This window comes from Phaenicophaeus curvirostris, unplaced genomic scaffold, assembly GCF_032191515.1.
Source record: "Phaenicophaeus curvirostris isolate KB17595 unplaced genomic scaffold, BPBGC_Pcur_1.0 scaffold_490, whole genome shotgun sequence".
Classification (NCBI taxonomy): domain Eukaryota; kingdom Metazoa; phylum Chordata; class Aves; order Cuculiformes; family Cuculidae; genus Phaenicophaeus; species Phaenicophaeus curvirostris.
In genome coordinates, this window is record NW_027207063.1 from 1 (window position 1) to 10,952 (window position 10,952).

At 62.7% G+C, this 10,952-nt stretch overlaps 2 protein-coding genes across 2 annotated transcripts; one reads left to right on the top strand and one right to left on the bottom strand.

The window, feature by feature from the left end:
* Positions 1–361: 361 nt before the first annotated feature.
* MBLAC1 (metallo-beta-lactamase domain containing 1) lies at positions 362–1,123 on the top strand (the record flags this gene model as incomplete). The annotated part of the gene is given in 4 exon segments (XM_069883044.1): positions 362–541; positions 543–857; positions 859–987; positions 989–1,123. Coding segments are annotated over 4 exon segments (759 nt in total), but the record flags the coding sequence as incomplete, so codon positions are not given.
* Positions 1,124–2,816: 1,693 nt separating this feature from the next.
* On the bottom strand, positions 2,817–10,931 carry TRAPPC1 (trafficking protein particle complex subunit 1). The gene is given in 6 exon segments (XM_069883043.1): positions 2,817–3,748; positions 3,750–3,827; positions 5,692–5,830; positions 7,538–7,608; positions 9,025–9,123; positions 10,858–10,931. Coding segments are annotated over 5 exon segments (453 nt in total). The 5' UTR covers positions 10,858–10,931; the 3' UTR covers positions 2,817–3,682.
* Positions 10,932–10,952: the final 21 nt, after the last annotated feature.

Sequence of the window (10,952 nt, forward strand, 5' to 3'; positions counted from 1 at the left end):
CCAAACCCCCTTTTTACCCCACTTTTTCCCCCCCCAAAACCCCCTTTTTTTCCCCTCTTTCCCCTCCAACTCCCCCTTTTTTCCCCCCCAAAACCCCCCTTTCCCCTTCCCTTTTGTCCCCCCAAACCCCCCTTTTCACCCCCCCAAACCCCCCCTTTTTCACCCCCCAAACCCCCCTTTTTCCCCACCCAAATCCCCTTTTTCCCCCCCCCAAACCCCCTTTCCCTTCCCTTTTGTCCCCCCCAAACCCCCCCTTTTCCCCCCAAACCCCCTTTTTGCCCCCCCCAAACCCCCTTTCCCTTCCCTTTTCCCCCCCCAAATCCCCTTTTTGCCCCCCAAACCCCCTTCCCCCCCCCCCCCCCCCATGCCCCGTGGGGCGCTGACGTCCCCGCTGGGCTCTCGGGCCCTGGGGGGCTCCCCCTACTCCCTCCACGTCCTCCAAGAAGGTTTCTCCACCCCCTTGGGCCGCGACGGCACCTTCCGCGCCGACGGCTCCGTCACCTTGATCCGAGGAGGCCCCGTCACGGCCCTGGTGGACACGGGGGGGACCTTGGGGACATCGACGTCTCCTCCAAGCCTTGTCCCACCACGGTTTGTCCCCCGAGGGCGTCACCCACGTCGTCTGCACCCACGGCCACTCGGACCACGTGGGGAACCTCAACCTCTTCCCGCGAGCCGAGCTGGTGGTGGGTTTCGACGTGAGTCGCGGCGACGGGGTCTACCGAGCCAACGCGTTGGCCAACGGCGTCCCCTACGTCCTCCATCCCGGCCTTCTGGAGGTGGTGGCCACCCCGGGCCACACGGCGAGCCACGTGGGGCTGGTGGTGAGGGAGACGGCGCTGGGGACGGCGCTGGTGGGCCGGGGACTTGTTCGAGAAGGAGGACGATGAGGAGGAGTGGAGGGCGGCCAGCGAAGACCCCGCCACGCAAGAGAAGAGCCGGCGCTGGGCGCTGGAGGTGGCCGATGTCATCGTGCCGGGACACGGAGCCCCCCTTCCGCGTCTTCAGGGAAGCGAGACGCCGAAAATCTCGGAGCGAGGAGGAGGAGGAGGAGGAGGAGGGTGGAGAAGGTCCCAAGGGCGTCCTCGGAGGAGGGAGCCCCCAGGGGGAGCGCGAGGCGTGAGGCCGGAGGGGGCCTGGGGGAGTCCGAGGGATGGAAGGGCCTCCAGGTGACCCCAAGGAGCAGGAGGGGGACCCCCCAGGGGACAGAAGAACCTCCAGGTGGCCCCAAAGCTCTTGAGGTGACCCCAAAGCTCTTGAGGTGACCCCAAGGAATAGAAGAACCTCTAGGTGATCCTGAGGAACAGAAGAACCTTGAGGGACAGAAGAACCTTGAGGTGTCTCCAAAGCCCTCGAGGTGGCCCCGAGGGACAGAAGAACCTCCAGGTGACCCCAAAGCTCTTGAGGTGACCCCAAGGAACAGGAGAACCTTGAGATGACCCCAAGGAAAAGAAGAACCTCTAGGTGATCCTGAGGAACAGAAGAACCTTGAGGTGACCCTGAGGGACAGAAGAACCTCAAGGTGACCCCAAAGCCCTCAAGGTGACCCCAAGGTCCAGGAGGTGACCCTGAGGGAGAGAAGAACCTCCAGGTGACCCCAAAGCTCTTGAGGTGACCCCAAGAAATAGAAGAACCTCTAGGTGACCCTGAGGAACAGAAGAACCTTGAGGTGACCCCAAGGGATGGAAGAACCTCGAGGTGACCCCAAGGTCCAGGAGGTGACCCTGATGGACAGAAGAACCTTGAGGTGACCCCAAAGCCCTCGAGGTGACCCCAAGATCCAGGAGGTGACCTCAAGGGATGGAAGAACCTCAAGGTGACCCTGAAGCCCGAGAAGTGACCCCGAGGAACAAAAGAACCTCAAGGTGACCCCAAGGCCCAGGAGGTGACTCCAGGGGGACAGAAGAACCTTGAGGTGACCCTGAGGGACAGAAGAACTTCAAGGTGACCCCAAAGCCCTCAAGGTGACCCCAAGGTCCAGGAGGTGACCCTGAGGGAGAAAAGAACCTTGAGGTGACCCCAAAGCTCTTGAGGTGACCCCAAGAAATAGAAGAACCTCTAGGTGACCCTGAGGAACAGAAGAACCTTGAGGTGACCCCAAAGCCCTCGAGGTGACCCCAAAGCCCAGGAGGTCCCCTTGAAGGACAGAAGAAGCTCAAGGTGACCCCAAAGTCCAGGAGGTGACCCCAGGGAACAGAAGAACCTTGAGGTGACCCCAAGGAATAGAAGAACCTCTAGGTGACCCTGAGGAATAGAAGAACTTTGAGGTGACCCTGAGGGACAGAAGAACCTCAAGGTGACCCCAAGGTCCAGGAGGTGACCCTGATGGACAAAAGAACCTTGAGGTGACCCCAAAGCCCTCAAGGTGACCAAAGGCCCAGGAGGTGACCTCAAGGGATAGAAGAACCTCAAGGTGACCCCAAGGTCCAGGAGGTGACTCCAGGGGACAGAAGAACCTCAAGGTGACCCCAAAGTCCAGGAGGTGACCCCAAGGAACAGGAGAACCTTGAGGTGACCCCGAGGGATGGAAGAACCTCAAGGTGACCCCAAGGTCCAGGAGGTGACCCCAGGGGACAGAAGAACCTTGAGGTGACCCCAAAGCCCTCGAGGTCCCCCTTGAAGGACACAAGAACCTCGAGGTGGCCCCACCCCAAGCCTTGTAGATCTTTCCAGAAGAGTCAAACCCAAAGGATTGGGGGGCAAAACCTTTAGGACCCTTTTTTTTGGGGGGGGGGGGGGGGCACTTGGGACCCTTTTGGGGACCCCCCAGGACCCCGTTTTTGGGGTCACGACCAAAAACCATTGAGAAACACCAAAACCTTTAATTCCATCAATTTTTTTTGGGGGGGGGGGGGTTCCCCGATTTGAGGAGGACCCCGATTTGGGGGGGGTCTGGGGGGGCCCAGGGTGTGTTTTGGGGTTCGGGGAGGGGGGTTCGGGTGCCCCCCCCCCCGATTTGGGGGTGTCAGGGGGGAGGTTTGGGGGTGTCGGGGGGGGTTTTTGGGGGTTCGGGGGGGGGTATTTTGGGGTCCGGGGGGGGCATTTGGGGTGCCCAGAGGGGGGGTTTGGGGGGATATTTTGGGGTTCAGGGGGGGATTTTGGGGTTCAGGGGAGATATTTTGGGGGGTTCAGGGGGATATTTTGGAGTTGAGGGGGTTATTTTGGGTCCCTGGGCTGGGGGGGGGAGGTATTTTGGGGTCCCGGGAGGCCTTTTTGGGGGTCCCGGGGGGGGTATTTTGGGGTTCAGGGGGTAATTTGGGGGTCCTGGGGGGCTTATTTTGGGGTCCTGGGGGGGCTTATTTTTGGGTTCAGAGGGGATATTTTGGGGTTCAGGGGGGATATTTTGGGGGTCCAGGGGGATATTTTGGAGTTGAGGGGGGTTATTTTGGGTCCCTGGGCTGGGGGGGGGGGAGGTATTTTGGGGTCCTGGGAGGCCTTTTTGGGGTCCCGGGGGGGGGTATTTTGGGGTTCAGGGGGGGTATTTTGGGGTCCTGGGAGGCATTTTGGGGTCCTGGGGGGTGGATATTTTGGGGGTTCGGGGGGATATTTTGGGGGTTCAGGGGGATATTATGGAGTTGAGGGGGTTATATTTTGGGTCCCTGGGCTAGGGGGGGGGGGGTATTTTGGGGTCCTGGGAGGCCTTTTTGGGGTCCCAGGGGGGGGTATTTTGGGGTTCGGGGGGTTATTTTGGGGGTTCAGGCGGGGCGGGGGGCCGAAAAAAGGGGAGCCCCCGGACGAAGGTGTCGAGGCAGCGAGCGGAAAAGCTCGCTCTGCACGGGCTGCCGGGGGGGGCACAGCGGGTTCTTCACCACCAGCTCCACGAATAACTGCGAGGGGGGGGGGACAAAAAAAATCAGGGGGACCCCCCCTGAACCCCCAAAAACCACCCCCTCCGAACCCCAAAAGGGACCTAAAGCATCTCAAACCCCCCCAAACTGACCCCCCCCCCAAGCCACAAAAGCGACTCGAAGCATCCCAAAAGGGACCCCCCCCCACCATTCATCAGGAGCCCCCCCCCCCGAACCCCAAAAGGGACCCCAGCACCCCAAAAATGAGCCCCCCCGAACCCCCAAAAGGGACCCTCCCATTCACCCAGGACACCCCCCCCAGCACCCTGAACCCCAAAATTGACACCCCCCGAAACCCCAAAAGTGACCCCCCCCAAGTCACCAGGACCCCCCCAACACCCTGAACCCCCAAATTGACCTCCACGAACCCCAAAAATGACCCCCCTGAACCCCAAAAGGGACCCAAAGCATCTCAAAACCCTCCAATTGACCCCCCCGAACTCCAAAAATAACCCCCCCAGCAGCCTGAACCCCCAAATTGACCCCCCGAACCCCAAAAGTGACCCCTCCAGTACCCTGAACCCCCAAACTGACCCCCCAGCACCCCAAAAATGAAGCCTTGAACCCCAAAAGTGACCCCCCCAATTCACCAGGACCCCCCCCCAGCACCCTGAACCCCCAAATTGACCCCCCTGAACCCCAAAAGTGACCCCCCCAGTACCCTGAACCCCCAAATTGACCCCCCAGAACCCCAAAAGTGACCCCCCCAGCACCCTGAACCCCCAAATTGACCCCCCCGAACCTCAAAAGTGACCCCAGCACCCCCAAAAATGAACTCCCTGAACCCCAAAAGGGACCCAAAGCATCTCAAAACCCTCCAATTGACCCCCCTGAACCCCAAAAGGGACCCCCCCAGCAGCCTCAACCCCGAAATTGACCCCCCTGAACCCCAAAAATGACCCCCAGCACCCCAAAAGTGAAATGATCCCCCCCCCGCACCCCAAAACCCCCAGGAACCCAGATAAGGGGCAGGTTTAGGGGCTTCAGGGTGGGTTTAGAGCAGGTTTTGGGGGTCCGGGCGGGGTTTTTGGGGTGCAAAGTGAGGTTTTTGGGGTGCAGGGGGGGTCTAGGCTGCAGGTTTTCGGGGTGCAGGGGATGGAGGGGGCAGATTTGGGGGTCGGGGTGCATGTTTTTGGGGTGCAGGAGGGGTTTCTAGGGCAGGTTTAGGGGCTTCGGGGTGGGTTTCGAGCAGGTTTTGGGGGACCAGGCGGGGTTTTTGGGGTTCAGGGTCAGTTTTTTGGGGTGCAGGGAGGGAATTTGGGGTGCAGGTTTTCAGGGTGCACATTTTTGGGGTGCAGGCGATTTAGGAGGTGGATTTTTAGGGTGCAGGAGGGGTTTCTAGGGCAGGTTTAGGGGCTTCGGGGTGGGTTTAGAGCAGGTTTTGGGGGTCCGGGCGGGGTTTTTGGGGTTCAGGGTTAGTTTTTTGGGGTGCAGGGGGGTCTAGGCTGCAGGTTTTCGGGGTGCAGGGGATGGAGGGGGCGGATTTGGGGGTCGGGGTGCATGTTTTTGGGGTGCAGGAGGGGTTTCTAGGGCAGGTTTAGGGGCTTCGAGGTGGGTTTAGAGCAGGTTTTGGGGGTCCGGGTGGGGTTTTTGGGGTTCAGGGTCAGTTTTTTGGGGTGCAGGGAAGGATTTTGGGGTGCAGGGAGGGTTGAGGGGCACATTTTTGGGGTGCAGGCGATTCAGGAGGTGGATTTTTAGGGTGCAGAAGGGGTTTCTAGGGCAGGTTTAGGGGCTTCGGGGTGGGTTTAGAGCAGGTTTTGGGGGTCCGGGCGGGGTTTTTGGGGTTCAGGGTTTGGGGGGTCGGGGTTTTGGGGTGCAGGGGGGGTTTTTGGGGTGCCCTCACGTGGCTGTAGATGTGCTGCAGGGCCTCGCGGGCGCTGGGGACCCCGGGATCCGTGTTGAGAGCCAAGCGCAGCCCCGTGGGGGTCTCGTAGTAGTGGAGTCGGTACTTGGAGGTGAGGAAGGAGACGAAGCCGTCCCGCCTGCGCGCTAAGGCACCCCAAAACGCTCACGGGGGGGCCCCCCCAAATCTATAGGGCCCCCCCAAATCCATAGGGAGCCCCCCAAATCCCTACAGCCCCCCAAATCCCACAGGACCCCCCCCAAACCCTTTGGATCCCCTCCTATCCCCCTATATCATCCTCTGCCCCTCTTGCTCTTCTTGGGGTCCCCCCCACCTCTCTACCCCCCCCTAAAATCTTGGGGACCCCCCCAAATCCATAGGGCACCCCTTAAATCCATAGGGAACCCCCTCAAATCCATAGGGAACCCCCCAAAATCCCAAAGGACCCCCCCAAACCCTTTGGATCCCCTCCTCTCCCCCTATACCATCCTCTGCTCCTCTTGCTCTTCTTGGGGTCCCCCCCACCTCTCTGCCCCCCCCCTAAAATCTTGGGGACCCCCCCAAATCCATAGGGCACCCCTTAAATCCATAGGGAACCCCCTCAAATCCATAGGGAGCCCCCAAATCCATAGGGAGCCCCCAAACCCTTTGGATCCCCTCCTATCCCCCTATATCACTCTCTGCTCCTCTTGCTCTTCTTGGGGTCCCCCACCTCCCTGCCCCCCCCTAAAATCATGGGGACCCCCCCAAATCCATAGGGCACCCCTCAAATCCATAGGGAGCCCCCCAAATCCCAAAGGACCCCCCCAAACCCTTTGGATCCCCTCCTATCCCCCTATATCATCCTCTCCCCCTCTTGCTCTTCTTGGGGTCCCCCCCACCTCCCTGCCCCCCCCTAAAATCTTGGGGACCCCCCCAAATCCATAGGGCACCCCCCAAATCCATAGGGCACCCCTTAAATCCATAGGGCACTCCCAAATCCCTACAGCCCCCCCAAATCCCAAAGGACCCCCCCAAACCCTTTGGATCCCCTCCTATCCCCCTATATCATCCTCTGCTCCTCTTGCTCTTCTTGGGGTCCCCCCCACCTCTCTGCCCCCCCCAAAATCTTGGGGACCCCCCCAAATCCATAGGGCACCCCTTAAATCCATAGGAAACCCCCTCAAATCCATAGGGAGCCCCCCAAATCCCTACAGCCCCCCAAATCCCACAGGACCCCCCCCAAACCCTTTGGATCCCCTCCTCTCCCCCTATATCATCCTCTCCCCCTCTTGCTCTTCTTGGGTCCCCCCCCACCTCTCTCCCCCCCCCCAAAATCTTGGGGGCCCCCCCAAATCCATAGGGCACCCCTTAAATCCATAGGGAACCCCCCCAAATCCATAGGGAGCCCCCCAAATCCCTACAGCCCCCCCAAATCCCAAAGGACCCCCCCAAACCCTTTGGATCCCCTCCTATCCCCCTATATCATCCTCTGCTCCTCTTGCTCTTCTTGGGGTCCCCCCACCTCCCTGCCCTCCCCCTAAAATCATGGGGACCCCCCCAAATCCATAGGGCACCCCTTAAATCCATAGGGAACCCCCTCAAATCCATAGGGAACCCCCCAAATCCCTACAGCCCCCCCAAATCCAAAGGACCCCCCCAAACCCTTTGGATCCTCTCCTATCCCCCTATATCATCCTCTCCCCCTCTTGCTCTTCTTGGGGTCCCCCCCACCTCTCTGCCCCCCCCTAAAATCTTGGGGACCCCCCCAAATCCATAGGGCACCCCTTAAATCCATAGGGAACCCCCCCAAATCCATAGGGGACCCCCCTAAATCCATAGGGGACCCCCAAATCCGAGGGGATACATGTCGGTGGGGCTCATCTTGGAGACGAAGGAGCGGAGGGAGAAGAGCATCCCGAACATCAGCTTGAACTCCTGGGGGGGCACGGGGACCCCAATTGCCCCCCCGGACCCCAACAACTGCCCCCCGACCCCCCCAATTGCCCCCCAGGGACCCCAATTGCCCCCCAGACACCCTCAACTGCCCCCCAAACCCCCTCAATTGCCCCTCAACCCCCCCTCTAACCCCCCACTTGCCCCCCAAATCCCTCAATTGCCCCCCAAACCCCCTCAATTGCCCCCCAAACCCCCTCCAACCCCCCAATTGCCCCCCAAACCCCCTCAATTGCCCCTCCAAACCCCCTCCAACCCCCCCAATTGCCCCCAAACACCCCATAACCCCCTTATTGCCCCTCCAACCCCCCCAAGTGCCCCCCAAACACCCCATAACCCCCTTATTGCCCCTCCAACCCCCCCAATTGCCCTCAAACCCCCCCAATTGCCCCCCAAACCCCCTCAATTGCCCCCCAATCCCCCTCCAACCCCCCCAAGTGCCCCCCAAACCCCCCAGTTGCCCCCCAAACCCCCTCCAACCCCCCCAATTACCCCCCAAACCCCCTCAACTGCCCCCCCAAACTCCCCTCCAACCCCCCCAATTGCCCCCCAAACGCCCCTAATTGCCCCCAAACCCCCTCCAACCCCCCCAATTGCCCCCAAACCCCCCTCCAACCCCCCCAATTGCCCCCCAAACCCCCTCAATTGCCCCCCAAACCCCCTCCAACCCCCCCAATTGCCCCCAAACACCCCCAATTGCCCCCCAAACCCCCACCAAGCCCCCCAATTGCCCCCCAAACCCCCTCAATTGTCCTCCAACCCCCCTCCAACCCCCCCAATTGCCCCCCAAACCCCCTCCAACCCCCCCAATTACCCCCCAAACCCCCTCAATTGCCCCCCAATCCCCCTCCAACCCCCGCAATTGCCCCCCAAACACCCCCCCAAACCCCCCCAATTGCCCCCAAACCCCCCTCCAACCCCCCTAATTGCCCCCCAAACCTCACAATTGCCCCCAAACCCACTCCAACCCCCCCAATTGCCCCCCAAACGCCCCCAATTGCCCCCCTAAGCACCCCATAACTCTCTTTTTGCCCCCTCCAGCCCCACAATTGCCCCTCAAACCCCCTCCAACCCCCACAATTGCCCCCCAAACCCCGTCCAATTGCCCCCCAAACCCCCCCAATTACCCTCCAACCCCCTTCAATTGCCCCCCAAACCCCCTCCAACCCCCTCAATTGCCCCCCAAACGCCCCCAATTGCCCCCAAACCCCCCTCCAACCCCCCGATTGCCCCCCCAAACACCCCATAACTCCCTTATTGCCCCCTCCAACCCCCCCAATTGCCCCCCAAACGCCCCCAATTGCCCCCAAACCCCCCTCCAACCCCCCCAATTACCCCCCAAACCCCCCCAATTGCCCCCCAAACCCCTCTAGTTGCCCCCCCCCAGTTGCCCCCCACCTCCTCGCGGGGGATGCCGGCCCCGCGGCGCCGGTGCCACTCGCTGTAGTGCAGGCAGGTGCCCCCCCGGTCGAAGATGTACAGGTTGTGCACCGTCATCTGGGGGGAGGGGACACACACCAGTAGCTCCCAGTGCCTCCCAGTAACCCCCCAGCACCTCCCAGTGACCCCCCAGCGCCTCCCAGTGCCTCCCAGTGACCCCCAGCACCTCCCAGTGACCCCCCAGTGCCTCCCAGTGACCCCCCAGTGCCTCCCAGTAGCCCCCAGCACCTCCCAGTACCTCCCAGTGGCCCCCTAGTGCCTCCCAGTAACCCCCCAGTAACTCCCAGTGACCCCCCAGTGCCTCCCAGTGACTCCCCAGCGCCTCCCAGTGCCTCCCAGTGCCTCCCAGTAACCCCCCAGTGACCCCCCAGCGCCTCCCAGTGACCCCCCAGTGACCCCCAGTGCCTCCCAGTGACCCCCCAGTGCCTCCCAGTGATCCCCAGGACCTCTCAGGAGCCCCCAGTGCCTCCCAGTGCCTCCCAGTGCCCCCCCAGTAACTCCCAGTGACCCCCCAGCGCCTCCCAGTATTCCCCCAGTGCCTCCCAGTGACCCCTCAGTGCCTCCCAGTGACCCCCCAGTGGCCCCCAGCACCTCTCATGAGCCCCCAGTGCCTCCCAATGGCCCCCCAGTACCTCCCAGTGACCCCCCAGTGCCTCCCAGTAACCCCCCTGCACCTCCCAGTGCTCCCCAGTAGCCCCCAGCACCTCCCAGTGCCCCCCAGGACCTCTCAGGAGCCCCCAGTGCCTCCCAGTAACCCCTCAGTGCCTCCCAGTGGCCCCCCAGTGCCTCCCAGTGACCCCCCAGTGCCTCCCAGTGACCCCCAGCACCTCCCAGCACCTCCCAGTGGCCCACCAGTAACTCCCAGTGACCCCCAGCACCTCCCAGCACCTCCCAGTGACCTCCCAGTGCCTCCCAGTGGCCCCCCAGCGCCTCCCAGTGACCCCCCCAGTGGCCCCCCAGCGACCCCCAGCACCTCCCAGTGACCCCAAGCACCTCTCAGGAGGCCCCAGTGCCTCCCAGTGGCCCCCCAGTGCCTCCCAGTGACCCCCCAGTGCCTCCCAGTACCTCCCAGCGGCCCCCCAGCGCCTCCAAGTAACCCCCAGTACCTCCCAGTGGCCCCCCAGTAACCCCCCAGCGCCTCCCAGTGACCCCCAGTGCCTCCCAGTAGCCCACAGCACCTCCCAGTACCTCCCAGTGGCCCCCCAGCGCCTCCCAGTGACCCCCCAGCGCCTCCCAGTGACCCCCCAGTGCCTCCCAGTAGCCCCCAGCGCCTCCCAGTACCTCCCAGTGACCCCCCAGTGCCTCCCAGTGGCCCCCCAGTGGCCCCCCAGCGCCTCCCAGTGACCCCCAGGACCTCTCAGGAGCCCCCAGTGCCTCCCAGTAACCCCCCAGTAACTCCCAGTGACCCCCCAGCGCCTCCCAGTGACCCACCAGCGCCTCCCAGTGACCCCCAGGACCTCTCAGGAGCCCCCAGCGCCTCCCAGTGACCCCCCAGTGCCTCCCAGTGACCCCCAGGACCTCTCAGGAGCCCCCAGTGCCTCCCAGTGGCCCCTCAGTGCCTCCCAGTGCCCCCCAGGACCTCTCAGGAGCCCCCAGCAAATCCCAATAGCTCCCAGTACCCCCCCCCCGAATCCCTCTCGGTGCTCCCAGCACCTCCCAGTCCCTCCCAGTGCCTGACAGCCCCACCAGTCCCAGTAGCCCCCAGTCCCTCTCAGTAGCCCCCAATCCCTCCCAGTCCCTCCCAGTAGCTCCCAGTCCCTCCCAGTAGCCCCCAGTCCCCACACCCCTCACCTCCTCCCCGCCCAGGCCGCACTTCCGCCCGGCGCCGCCGCCGCTTCCGCTTCCGCTTCCGCCCGCACCCAACATGGCGGCGGCGCGCGGAGCGG